This window comes from Corythoichthys intestinalis, chromosome 2, assembly GCF_030265065.1.
Source record: "Corythoichthys intestinalis isolate RoL2023-P3 chromosome 2, ASM3026506v1, whole genome shotgun sequence".
Taxonomy (NCBI): domain Eukaryota; kingdom Metazoa; phylum Chordata; class Actinopteri; order Syngnathiformes; family Syngnathidae; genus Corythoichthys; species Corythoichthys intestinalis.
Genome location: NC_080396.1, coordinates 24,518 through 38,216, shown reverse-complemented (window position 1 = coordinate 38,216; position 13,699 = coordinate 24,518). Strand labels below are relative to the sequence as shown.

General features: G+C 51.5%; 2 protein-coding genes across 2 annotated transcripts; both read right to left on the bottom strand.

Annotated features, from left to right (window-relative positions):
* Positions 1–604: 604 nt before the first annotated feature.
* On the bottom strand, positions 605–5,583 carry LOC130909708 (uncharacterized). The gene is made up of 2 exons (XM_057826477.1): positions 5,167–5,583; positions 605–2,296 (listed from the first exon to the last, which is right to left on the bottom strand). The coding sequence occupies exon 2, from the start codon at positions 2,276–2,278 to the stop codon at positions 605–607; it is 1,674 nt and encodes a 557-aa protein (XP_057682460.1). The 5' UTR covers positions 2,279–2,296; positions 5,167–5,583.
* Positions 5,584–8,125: 2,542 nt separating this feature from the next.
* On the bottom strand, positions 8,126–13,004 carry LOC130909532 (uncharacterized). The gene is made up of 2 exons (XM_057826133.1): positions 12,688–13,004; positions 8,126–9,817 (listed from the first exon to the last, which is right to left on the bottom strand). Exon 2 carries the CDS (start codon positions 9,797–9,799, stop codon positions 8,126–8,128), a length of 1,674 nt encoding a protein of 557 aa, XP_057682116.1. The 5' UTR covers positions 9,800–9,817; positions 12,688–13,004.
* Between the last annotated feature and the right edge of the window lie 695 nt (positions 13,005–13,699).

Genomic DNA, 13,699 nt, shown 5'->3' with positions numbered 1-13,699 from the left:
AACGGGAATCAACAATCCTTATTGAACGAACAAAGAAAAGTACACTCAAAAACACAACCGAATTATCACCAGGGCAAGAGAGGGCCCCTTCAAAAACGCCGGAATACCAGCATAAATTGTATTGAAAAAATATGAACAAAAACAAACCAACAAGAACCTGAAAAAGAATTATATATAGAGAGATTATGTACATGTACGTGTATACATACATATATAAAAAAAATTATCCACCCATATACATATGGTACAATATGAAAAAAAACAATCCGAGAAAGAAAAAAAAAAAAAAAAAAAAAAAAAAAAAAAACCTTTTCTTACAAGCCTTGAAACAAAACCAAACCGTCCCATGAAAACAAGAAAAGCCCACCAAAGTCCTCTTAACTCAAAAATCGCACAGTTATAAACACAGAAAGCAAAAACAGCCCAACGGGCATCGTACTCGGAAGCGAGGTATAAACCGTGTCGGCGGGTGCGTGGTTGTAAACGTCACGAACAAAGAGTTCAATTTTACGAAGGGACAGAGAGTGGTGGAAAAATTATTTTTTATATTTTTGGGGAGGACGGGTCCAGCCGTAAGTTTTCCTATTCGGAAAACCCGGAGACACTACAAACGTCCCCCTTCCAAAAAACCTTCGTACCACAAGGCCCACATATTTTTGGCCGTGGCTGGGGACCAGTGGATCCCGTCCCCGAGCGTCTCAAATAATTGGTCTCCCAATTTAGGGATCCCGTAACCTGTCTCTCCTATCATAAAATTGAGCTGTTCTATTTTGGCCCGTACGAAGTTGGTCATTAACGGCGAGTGGTTTATTCTCGGGATACCTATATCGCTCTGCGGGAAAGTCTTCTTCGCCACCTCGGCCAGATTCTTGACGTCTTCTCTGAGTTTCGAGGGGTTCGTTTGGTTTCTGTCGTTCAGGCCTACTGAAAGGATGACTTTCTTGGGAGGGACCACTATTTTGGTTCTGAAGGCCAGAACGTGAACCAGGTGGTTCATTTTGGCGCCTGGATAGGAGTCCATTTGAACGTTCGTGTTCCTGACTCCCGGTAGCCTAGAGATATTTGAATCGCCCATGATTAATATGGGCCTATCCACCACTAGGTCCCAATTCCCGTATTTGTCACCCTTATGGTCGTGAAATTTAAACAATTGCATTCCGTCAATTCGCAACTTGACGCCCTCCCCCCTACTGACACCCCACTCGCCTTCTTTCTCCACCGGACGTCCAGGGGCCGCTTCGTCCGGCATGCGAAGCGCTCGCGGGACAAGGGCTCTCTGCGGTTTTCCACCGGGGGTCTCGCTCATGTCCCCGCGAGGCGGGGACGGCGCCATCAGGCTCTCGAGGATCGGGGAGGTCATCACCACCGTGCTCGTGTCTACCGTCTCGATGTCCCAAGGCGGGGCTTCCTCCACTTCCATCAGGGCGTCGTCCGAGATCAGGTCGATTTCCGGCAAGGTGGGCGTGATCGCCCTTTCGAGGGCCTCGACCAGGGGGTCGGAGGGCTCCTCCGGTCCCAACAGGACTTCTAACGGCGGGGTGTATTCTGCAAGCAGTGCATCCAGATCTAAGTCATCATCGGTCGTTCTTACCGACTTCTGTTTCTTCTTTTTTCCGTGACTTTCGAGGGCCGGGTTCTCTTCGGGTCCGTCGTTCGGCTTCCTTTTGGTCGGCGCCCCAGGGTTCGCGGTCGACGTGGACGGCCGCGTTTCTTCGGCGTTGCTCGGCCCCTCCGGGGTCCAGGCGTCCGTTTGCGTGTACGCGGAGACCATCGGTCTCGTCGACGGACCTGGAATCGACGCGTCCGGCCTATCTACCGGGGTGTCCCATCTACCTGTCGGGGGCTGAGCTCCCGCTACACCCATAATAAATTCAATTTCCGCGCTCGCCTTCGCCAGAGTGGCCTGCCGTAGAGTGTCTAGATCTAATCTAGCCCACTTCACCGCCAAGGACAGCGCGTCTTGCCAGCGTGCATTTTTGAACCTGCCGAGTTCAATTTTAAGCGACGCCAAAGTTTCCGAATAATGTTCGAAGAGCGACTGTTGTGTCACGTACGCCCAATTCTTAGCATTGTACTTGGTCAATGTATTGATTTTCTCATTCGGATTGGAGGGCTTGACCCCTTCTACCAGTGATTTTTCCAGGAGTCGAATGCCCCATGGCGGGCGGTCGGCGTCCGCCACACTCTCAAGATGGTGTGACGTCCTGATGAACCTTGTCATCAGTCTGGCCAGAAATTTCAGATCCCCCGTCGCCAGTTGTTTACCCCGTCCCTCCATTCTCACCGCGAAGTTTTCCTGGATTTCAGAGAGCCAATAGGAATACAAACAGAAAGACAAAATTCACCGAGTCAATTTCCGAGGGTATTTCGAAATTGATAAAAAATTCAAGATTAATTATTCCGCACGAAAGCCGCACCACTCCGTCTCCTGAAAAAACCTTTTTTGTTTAAATCCAACGTATACCCACCCTTTCAAATATCAGCGAGCTACATTAGGTCAGACATCCAAGGAATTGGAAGAAAAAGAAGGAAAGAAGAGAGAGTATGGAAACGTTAGTGTTATTTCAATCAAAGGCCCGTATGGTAGACCCCCGAAGGGTTTCCGGATTCACCCCGTTAGGGTTGGTCCGAGTGGTGGGGGCAAATGACTCCTTTCTAATCGTGTCCAGTCCCTTGTTAGGAAACTGGAAAGGAGGGGTGAATTGAGTTTAGTTCACGGGGGTGGGATTAGGTGTCCAATTCTAAAGTGGACAAAGTCCTTTTGTTGAGTTTAGTGGAAGAGAACAGGGAAGGGCCTACCGAGACCAAAATTTGGGCAAGACTCTTCGTTGGGGTTAGTCGAAAGGAAGGGTGGTTCCACAGGCCACCGAGGGGTTTCCACACGTACCTCGTTAAGTTTAGCTCACGGGGTCAAGTGCCCTATTCCAAATCGGATAGCGCCCTCTAGTTAAGTTTAGTGGAAGAGGATGGGGAAGGTTGTTCTACCGAGACCCAAAGAGGGCCCTAGCTCAGATTAAGTTTAGTTCAATTTATTTCCCTAGGACTTTTATGTTTAGTGGGGGGGAAGGGGGGGGGGGGGGGGGGGGGTTTTGTTTGTTTACAATAAATCCAATTAAGTATATCAATTGCCCGGAGGTAGCCAAAAAGAGGGGGGCCGTCGCGATCAGCAAAGGGGGAGTAGACCAGACCCGACCGCACCGCACCGCGGCTAAAACCAACTAGCCCGCAACGGCTTACCGATCGGAAAAAACCAGAATATCACAGGACTCACGGGACGGGAGGACCTTGACTAGGTCCCAAACGTCAGTCGATGTCGCCGCAAGACTTCAAAGGGAAACAGTCGTCCGGGGTTCTGGCGGGTTAGGTGAGTACACTCTATCTCGATGGCATCCCCGGTACGTCTTACGACTACCCGGTGTGTGGAGTACCAAAGGCAATGCGACTGACCCTCGCTAGTCACTGTGACCCCCTTCTTACTTTGGCGACATCAGTCGACGCACAGGAATCGCCCGTCCGGGGCCACGGTTCGGTCCCGATCAACGGGACGGTTTCTTCCTTAAAATGAACTCGACAACATACTCGTCAATCTAACAGAGTTGGGCCAAGAAGTCGCCTCGCCCCCGTGTTGATCAGGCGGTAGCGTTTAGCGCTCACCGCCCGGTTCCATCCGTAGAAACCACGTACTTCCCCTAGTGCGCGCAACCCGATACTTACCGACCAGGTAGGAGAACGCCCCACGGTTAACGGGACCTATTACCGAAATTATACTGATTTTTAAGAGAAAAATTGGACTGGGGGAAAGAAACCTCGACCTAAGTGTGTGCGAAAGAGACACAGAGAAAAATAGAGAGAGAGAGAGAGAGAGAGAGAGAGAGAGAGTGTGTGTGTAAGAAAGAAGGAGAGAAAGAGAGAGACAAAGAAAAAAAATTAAGAGAAGGAGAGAGAGAGAGAGAGAAAGAGAGAGAGATAAAGAGTGGCAGCAAAAGAAAAGGAGAGAGAGCGTGAGAAGGAAGGAGAGAGAGAGAGAGAGAGAAAAAAATGGGAGATGGAAAGAAATAGAGAGAGAAAAAAAGAGAGATAGAGAGGAAGCAGCCAAAATCAAAGAAATAAGTACAAATAGAGCTAAAAACCAAGCGCGCGCGCTAGCGCGCGCACAACCGTGTCGGCGGCGTCACCAGGGTGGGAGAGAACCCCCCTGCCCACAGACTGTAGCAAAATCAACCGAAAATCCACATGGATATCAGGGATGACTTACCGTAAGTACCGCGCGTGCGATCACACGACCGCACGTGACTTATGTAAAAAATCATACATACATCTATATATATATATATATATATATACACACACATACATATATATACACACACACACACACACCCACACGTGTAAAATGGGGCCCGCAGGCCCCCATTCATATCCCAGAAGCAAGCGTTAGCGCGCTAGCATTCGAGCGTGACCGTCCCTCGTCTCCCAACGTAGAGGGAGCGATCCGCTCGGCGTCGAAAGAAGAAAAACCATAAGCCCCACCCGGAGACATTCACCTCCATGAAAGTTTTGAAACTACGACGACCCCGTCCGGGTTCGGTGCGGTTCTTAACGGAGCTGGGTAAAGTGGACCTGCGTCGTCAGCAGCGGTCCCCACAGTCCTCGACTGTTTCGGGCCATTTATTCACTGGACAGCCTCGTGTGGGGGGGCCCCGTCCGGGACGATCAACTCCCGGACCCGTCCACTATACTATCGGAGTACCCGCATGGTTCGTCGGAGTTCAGCGTGGGATTACCCGGACCGCCTAGGGTCCCGGACCCCCTTCGCCTTTGTTTCCTGGAGCGCTGCGTCAGCAGTTTTCCTTTTTGGGAACGGTTTTTTCGGCACTTTGCTCGGTTCAGCACGCCCGCGGGCGGTCTCGTGACCGGAGCCCGTTCCGGTCGCGGCCTACGGCCTTTGCAGCCCTTCTTTTGGCAGCGTGCGCGCGCGCGCGAGAGAAATACCGGCGGCGGACCTGTTCGAGGTCCGTGCACACACACGCGCACGTACGCACACACTCACACACAGAGAAAGTAGTACTGGACAGGCACACGTGTCTATTCAGAATCGGTCCCTTCCGGGTGCCCCGGCCGCCGCGCAACCGGACGAAGGCGGCGGGGAGTCGTCACCAGACTTACCGTGTATTCGCAGTCTTGTTTTCATCAATTTTCTCTCGCCGAGTCACGGCACTTCAGCGGCGGCGTCGCCCGTAACCGTGGCCTCTCGCGTCGGGATTCGACTGCTTCGCCCTTCGCGGACCGCCTTCCGGTCCCGGTCGTCGACGGCGTAGGTTCACCGACTTTCTCCCACCGGGCAGCAGAGCAGAGCAGGACCTCGGTCTTAGACGAAGCGATAAAACGTCACGCCAAATAGGACTTTAGCCCGTTCCCCCCATAAATTCCTTCTCTAGCCTCCCACAGTTCAACTGTCGGCGCCCTTCAGTATTCCGACTCTAGTCCCATAATACAATAGCCGCTCGACTTATGTGCAACTTCACGGTAGACTTCACCTATTTCAAGTAGCAGGACCACCGTTCATTCCTCCTAAAACAAGCATCCCCACCGCACATTGCTACGGTGTCCCCCAGTATGAGAAAAAAAAGGGGGGCCTAATATGTCCAGTTAGAAGTTAAAAAAATTATTTCCATCTCCCCGCGCATTTTGCGGGAGTTCTATTCGTTCCCCAACTCACCTGACTGGCGTCCCGCCATAATTGACCATCCCCGCCATTTTTGCCCGCCCTCGGGCAAGTGCACGAGTCCGCACGGACCTTGCTAAAATACGTGGCCGCAGCCGTGACTAATACGCACCAATATGTCATTATTTCCGTTTTCATTTAGTAGTGTACTCACCTCGTTTTTTTGTACGACCACTTGTCGTCCAAGGGGCTCCGAGCTAAGTACCTCTAGTCGCACGTTAAATAGTTCGGTCGCATCGGAGAACTTCGGGAAAGAACGCCCTCACGCCACTTGACTTTCCCCGCCCACCTCCGGTGGCCGACGTCGGAAGCCGCAAGGTTTCACGGGAGATGTAGTCGCCTTCACGGGCGTCCCCGCGGCACATCGTTTCAAACTCGAACCGAACGGTGTCTATCCAGCACCCCAGCGGTTCGTTCGTCCGTCCTCGCGTTCGGATCGCCGCGGAAGCCTCTCACTGGATTTCCCGTGTTCTTGTTTTGACAGTATACGTGTTTTTGTATTTCATTTTTTAGGGCAATTACAATTGCCTCTGTTCGACACCAGTCGTCGCTTTTTTACCATGTTTATGTCTCATACAGCGGCACATCTTCGTATCCGTTCGGAAAGAATCGTGCCCCCGACGGTCGGGCTCTTCGCGTCATTTCCGGTCGCCTGGACTACATTCTCGCAAAGCCCTCTGGGAGATGTAGTCGCCCTCCACGGCATTTATGCTTTTTACACATGGCTTCTTACGTCGCGCGAATTCGCAAATAGACGTTAACGGCCCGTGTGATTTCACTCCGTAGCACAACAAGGCCTTCGCGCTAGGAAGATCTGACCATTGTGTCCGCGATCCGAGCATCGACTCGGCTAACGCACTTCCGCGTTCGTGTGTTTCCACTTGAATTTCCAGCGATCGCTTTTTTCACCGCGATCGGATTCACCCGGGCCACAAAGGTCGCCGGTTTCGCAAAGTCTGACACCGCCATTTCCCTTGTCTCCCTGGCGCACGGCGGGCCGACACGAACGTGACAGGACGAATGGAGATCGCGCCGTTAGTAATCCAGCCCCTCGGGGCGCTTCCGGTTGGTCGGCCACAGGCCGCGCAAAGCCTCACGGGAATTGTAGTAGCCGTGCGCGGCATCTCTGTACCAAAACTCCTTATGTCCGACTAATCGCGCAAAGTTAATTTTAAAACATGATTTCTCCCCACTTCCATAGGCCAGTCAGGCAGCCCAAAATGGAACTTTCCTTCCTTCCTTCTGTTACGTATGTCAAAAGTTGAACGACGGCACTTCCGTGTTTTACTCCATTGAGCAGCCAGCCATTGACTTGCATAGACGCGTGCTTACTTCCGCCCCGACTCCCACATGGCTATTTTCTAAGCCAATCAGGCGTTGCTACGTCATCGTAGCGGCGACCGAAACGGCGCTATCTACCTGTAACGTTTATTTACGTCCCAAATAAACAATTAAAATTAATCCCTAAATTCATCCAGTAGCCCAAAAACCCCCAATATTAACCCCAATAATTCCTATTAGCTCACCAGTATAATAAAAAGTAAATTATTAAAGTATTGGTGATAAACTAATCTCCCCTCGGGGCAAAACACGTACACTGGCGCCCTCCGGTGGGAAAGAAAACAAATTACAACTACTTACTATAGGTCATAGAAGAGTCCCATTGTCCTGATTGGGAGCCACACCGTCTAAAACCTGTTCTTGGGAAAAACATACGGTCTCCGAGAGTCATTTGTCCATTTTTCAAACAACACGGCCAAACGTCCAAAGTTGTTAAGCAAACATATTTATTAATTAACAAACGGGAATCAACAATCCTTATTGAACGAACAAAGAAAAGTACACTCAAAAACACAACCGAATTATCACCAGGGCAAGAGAGGGCCCCTTCAAAAACGCCGGAATACCAGCATAAATTGTATTGAAAAAATATGAACAAAAACAAACCAACAAGAACCTGAAAAAGAATTATATATAGAGATTATGTACATGTACGTGTATACATACATATATAAAAAAAATTATCCACCCATATACATATGGTACAATATGAAAAAAAACAATCCGAGAAAGAAAAAAAAAAAAAAAAAAAAAAAAAAAAAACCTTTTCTTACAAGCCTTGAAACAAAACCAAACCGTCCCATGAAAACAAGAAAAGCCCACCAAAGTCCTCTTAACTCAAAAATCGCACAGTTATAAACACAGAAAGCAAAAACAGCCCAACGGGCATCGTACTCGGAAGCGAGGTATAAACCGTGTCGGCGGGTGCGTGGTTGTAAACGTCACGAACAAAGAGTTCAATTTTACGAAGGGACAGAGAGTGGTGGAAAAATTATTTTTTATATTTTTGGGGAGGACGGGTCCAGCCGTAAGTTTTCCTATTCGGAAAACCCGGAGACACTACAAACGTCCCCCTTCCAAAAAACCTTCGTACCACAAGGCCCACATATTTTTGGCCGTGGCTGGGGACCAGTGGATCCCGTCCCCGAGCGTCTCAAATAATTGGTCTCCCAATTTAGGGATCCCGTAACCTGTCTCTCCTATCATAAAATTGAGCTGTTCTATTTTGGCCCGTACGAAGTTGGTCATTAACGGCGAGTGGTTTATTCTCGGGATACCTATATCGCTCTGCGGGAAAGTCTTCTTCGCCACCTCGGCCAGATTCTTGACGTCTTCTCTGAGTTTCGAGGGGTTCGTTTGGTTTCTGTCGTTCAGGCCTACTGAAAGGATGACTTTCTTGGGAGGGACCACTATTTTGGTTCTGAAGGCCAGAACGTGAACCAGGTGGTTCATTTTGGCGCCCGGATAGGAGTCCATTTGAACGTTCGTGTTTCTGACTCCCGGTAGCCTAGAGATATTTGAATCGCCCATGATTAATATGGGCCTATCCACCACTAGGTCCCAATTCCCGTATTTGTCACCCTTATGGTCGTGAAATTTAAACAATTGCATTCCGTCAATTCGCAACTTGACGCCCTCCCCCTTACTGACACCCCACTCGCCTTCTTTCTCCACCGGACGTCCAGGGGCCGCTTCGTCCGGCATGCGAAGCGCTCGCGGGACAAGGGCTCTCTGCGGTTTTCCACCGGGGATCTCGCTCATGTCCCCGCGAGGCGGGGACGGCGCCATCAGGCTCTCGAGGATCGGGGAGGTCATCACCACCGTGCTCGTGTCTACCGTCTCGATGTCCCAAGGCGGGGCTTCCTCCACTTCCATCAGGGCGTCGTCCGAGATCAGGTCGATTTCCGGCAAGGTGGGCGTGATCGCCCTTTCGAGGGCCTCGACCAGGGGGTCGGAGGGCTCCTCCGGTCCCAACAGGACTTCTAACGGCGGGGTGTATTCTGCAAGCAGTGCATCCAGATCTAAGTCATCATCGGTCGTTCTTACCGACTTCTGTTTCTTCTTTTTTCCGTGACTTTCGAGGGCCGGGTTCTCTTCGGGTCCGTCGTTCGGCTTCCTTTTGGTCGGCGCCCCAGGGTTCGCGGTCGACGTGGACGGCCGCGTTTCTTCGGCGTTGCTCGGCCCCTCCGGGGTCCAGGCGTCCGTTTGCGTGTACGCGGAGACCATCGGTCTCGTCGACGGACCTGGAATCGACGCGTCCGGCCTATCTACCGGGGTGTCCCATCTACCTGTCGGGGGCTGAGCTCCCGCTACACCCATAATAAATTCAATTTCCGCGCTCGCCTTCGCCAGAGTGGCCTGCCGTAGAGTGTCTAGATCTAATCTAGCCCACTTCACCGCCAAGGACAGCGCGTCTTGCCAGCGTGCATTTTTGAACCTGCCGAGTTCAATTTTAAGCGACGCCAAAGTTTCCGAATAATGTTCGAAGAGCGACTGTTGTGTCACGTACGCCCAATTCTTAGCATTGTACTTGGTCAATGTATTGATTTTCTCATTCGGATTGGAGGGCTTGACCCCTTCTACCAGTGATTTTTCCAGGAGTCGAATGCCCCATGGCGGGCGGTCGGCTTCCGCCACACTCTCAAGATGGTGTGACGTCCTGATGAACCTTGTCATCAGTCTGGCCAGAAATTTCAGATCCCCCGTCGCCAGTTGTTTACCCCGTCCCTCCATTCTCACCGCGAAGTTTTCCTGGATTTCAGAGAGCCAATAGGAATACAAACAGAAAGACAAAATTCACCGAGTCAATTTCCGAGGGTATTTCGAAATTGATAAAAAATTCAAGATTAATTATTCCGCACGAAAGCCGCACCACTCCGTCTCCTGAAAAAACCTTTTTTGTTTAAATCCAACGTATACCCACCCTTTCAAATATCAGCGAGCTACATTAGGTCAGACATCCAAGGAATTGGAAGAAAAAGAAGGAAAGAAGAGAGAGTATGGAAACGTTAGTGTTATTTCAATCAAAGGCCCGTATGGTAGACCCCCGAAGGGTTTCCGGATTCACCCCGTTAGGGTTGGTCCGAGTGGTGGGGGCAAATGACTCCTTTCTAATCGTGTCCAGTCCCTTGTTAGGAAACTGGAAAGGAGGGGTGAATTGAGTTTAGTTCACGGGGGTGGGATTAGGTGTCCAATTCTAAAGTGGACAAAGTCCTTTTGTTGAGTTTAGTGGAAGAGAACAGGGAAGGGCCTACCGAGACCAAAATTTGGGCAAGACTCTTCGTTGGGGTTAGTCGAAAGGAAGGGTGGTTCCACAGGCCACCGAGGGGTTTCCACACGTACCTCGTTAAGTTTAGCTCACGGGGTCAAGTGCCCTATTCCAAATCGGATAGCGCCCTCTAGTTAAGTTTAGTGGAAGAGGATGGGGAAGGTTGTTCTACCGAGACCCAAAGAGGGCCCTAGCTCAGATTAAGTTTAGTTCAATTTATTTCCCTAGGACTTTTATGTTTAGTGGGGGGGAAGGGGGGGGGGGGGGGGGGGGGTTTTGTTTGTTTACAATAAATCCAATTAAGTATATCAATTGCCCGGAGGTAGCCAAAAAGAGGGGGGCCGTCGCGATCAGCAAAGGGGGAGTAGACCAGACCCGACCGCACCGCACCGCGGCTAAAACCAACTAGCCCGCAACGGCTTACCGATCGGAAAAAACCAGAATATCACAGGACTCACGGGACGGGAGGACCTTGACTAGGTCCCAAACGTCAGTCGATGTCGCCGCAAGACTTCAAAGGGAAACAGTCGTCCGGGGTTCTGGCGGGTTAGGTGAGTACACTCTATCTCGATGGCATCCCCGGTACGTCTTACGACTACCCGGTGTGTGGAGTACCAAAGGCAATGCGACTGACCCTCGCTAGTCACTGTGACCCCCTTCTTACTTTGGCGACATCAGTCGACGCACAGGAATCGCCCGTCCGGGGCCACGGTTCGGTCCCGATCAACGGGACGGTTTCTTCCTTAAAATGAACTCGACAACATACTCGTCAATCTAACAGAGTTGGGCCAAGAAGTCGCCTCGCCCCCGTGTTGATCAGGCGGTAGCGTTTAGCGCTCACCGCCCGGTTCCATCCGTAGAAACCACGTACTTCCCCTAGTGCGCGCAACCCGATACTTACCGACCAGGTAGGAGAACGCCCCACGGTTAACGGGACCTATTACCGAAATTATACTGATTTTTAAGAGAAAAATTGGACTGGGGGAAAGAAACCTCGACCTAAGTGTGTGCGAAAGAGACACAGAGAAAAATAGAGAGAGAGAGAGAGAGAGAGAGAGAGAGAGAGTGTGTGTGTAAGAAAGAAGGAGAGAAAGAGAGAGACAAAGAAAAAAAATTAAGAGAAGGAGAGAGAGAGAGAGAGAAAGAGAGAGAGATAAAGAGTGGCAGCAAAAGAAAAGGAGAGAGAGCGTGAGAAGGAAGGAGAGAGAGAGAGAGAGAGAAAAAAATGGGAGATGGAAAGAAATAGAGAGAGAAAAAAAGAGAGATAGAGAGGAAGCAGCCAAAATCAAAGAAATAAGTACAAATAGAGCTAAAAACCAAGCGCGCGCGCTAGCGCGCGCACAACCGTGTCGGCGGCGTCACCAGGGTGGGAGAGAACCCCCCTGCCCACAGACTGTAGCAAAATCAACCGAAAATCCACATGGATATCAGGGATGACTTACCGTAAGTACCGCGCGTGCGATCACACGACCGCACGTGACTTATGTAAAAAATCATACATACATCTATATATATATATATATATATATACACACACATACATATATATACACACACACACACACACCCACACGTGTAAAATGGGGCCCGCAGGCCCCCATTCATATCCCAGAAGCAAGCGTTAGCGCGCTAGCATTCGAGCGTGACCGTCCCTCGTCTCCCAACGTAGAGGGAGCGATCCGCTCGGCGTCGAAAGAAGAAAAACCATAAGCCCCACCCGGAGACATTCACCTCCATGAAAGTTTTGAAACTACGACGACCCCGTCCGGGTTCGGTGCGGTTCTTAACGGAGCTGGGTAAAGTGGACCTGCGTCGTCAGCAGCGGTCCCCACAGTCCTCGACTGTTTCGGGCCATTTATTCACTGGACAGCCTCGTGTGGGGGGGCCCCGTCCGGGACGATCAACTCCCGGACCCGTCCACTATACTATCGGAGTACCCGCATGGTTCGTCGGAGTTCAGCGTGGGATTACCCGGACCGCCTAGGGTCCCGGACCCCCTTCGCCTTTGTTTCCTGGAGCGCTGCGTCAGCAGTTTTCCTTTTTGGGAACGGTTTTTTCGGCACTTTGCTCGGTTCAGCACGCCCGCGGGCGGTCTCGTGACCGGAGCCCGTTCCGGTCGCGGCCTACGGCCTTTGCAGCCCTTCTTTTGGCAGCGTGCGCGCGCGCGCGAGAGAAATACCGGCGGCGGACCTGTTCGAGGTCCGTGCACACACACGCGCACGTACGCACACACTCACACACAGAGAAAGTAGTACTGGACAGGCACACGTGTCTATTCAGAATCGGTCCCTTCCGGGTGCCCCGGCCGCCGCGCAACCGGACGAAGGCGGCGGGGAGTCGTCACCAGACTTACCGTGTATTCGCAGTCTTGTTTTCATCAATTTTCTCTCGCCGAGTCACGGCACTTCAGCGGCGGCGTCGCCCGTAACCGTGGCCTCTCGCGTCGGGATTCGACTGCTTCGCCCTTCGCGGACCGCCTTCCGGTCCCGGTCGTCGACGGCGTAGGTTCACCGACTTTCTCCCACCGGGCAGCAGAGCAGAGCAGGACCTCGGTCTTAGACGAAGCGATAAAACGTCACGCCAAATAGGACTTTAGCCCGTTCCCCCCATAAATTCCTTCTCTAGCCTCCCACAGTTCAACTGTCGGCGCCCTTCAGTATTCCGACTCTAGTCCCATAATACAATAGCCGCTCAACTTATGTGCAACTTCACGGTAGACTTCACCTATTTCAAGTAGCAGGACCACCGTTCATTCCTCCTAAAACAAGCATCCCCACCGCACATTGCTACGGTGTCCCCCAGTATGAGAAAAAAAAGGGGGGCCTAATATGTCCAGTTAGAAGTTAAAAAAATTATTTCCATCTCCCCGCGCATTTTGCGGGAGTTCTATTCGTTCCCCAACTCACCTGACTGGCGTCCCGCCATAATTGACCATCCCCGCCATTTTTGCCCGCCCTCGGGCAAGTGCACGAGTCCGCACGGACCTTGCTAAAATACGTGGCCGCAGCCGTGACTAATACGCACCAATATGTCATTATTTCCGTTTTCATTTAGTAGTGTACTCACCTCGTTTTTTTGTACGACCACTTGTCGTCCAAGGGGCTCCGAGCTAAGTACCTCTAGTCGCACGTTAAATAGTTCGGTCGCATCGGAGAACTTCGGGAAAGAACGCCCTCACGCCACTTGACTTTCCCCGCCCACCTCCGGTGGCCGACGTCGGAAGCCGCAAGGTTTCACGGGAGATGTAGTCGCCTTCACGGGCGTCCCCGCGGCACATCGTTTCAAACTCGAACCGAACGGTGTCTATCCAGCACCCCAGCGGTTCGTTCGTCCGTCCTCGCGTTCGGATCGCCGCGGAAGCCTCT

Excerpts from the sequence above, each read along its gene's own strand:
- LOC130909532 (XM_057826133.1), bottom strand. The coding sequence starts at position 9,799 with ATGGAGGGACGGGGTAAACAACTGGCGACGGGGGATCTGAAATTTCTG.
- LOC130909708 (XM_057826477.1), bottom strand. The coding sequence starts at position 2,278 with ATGGAGGGACGGGGTAAACAACTGGCGACGGGGGATCTGAAATTTCTG.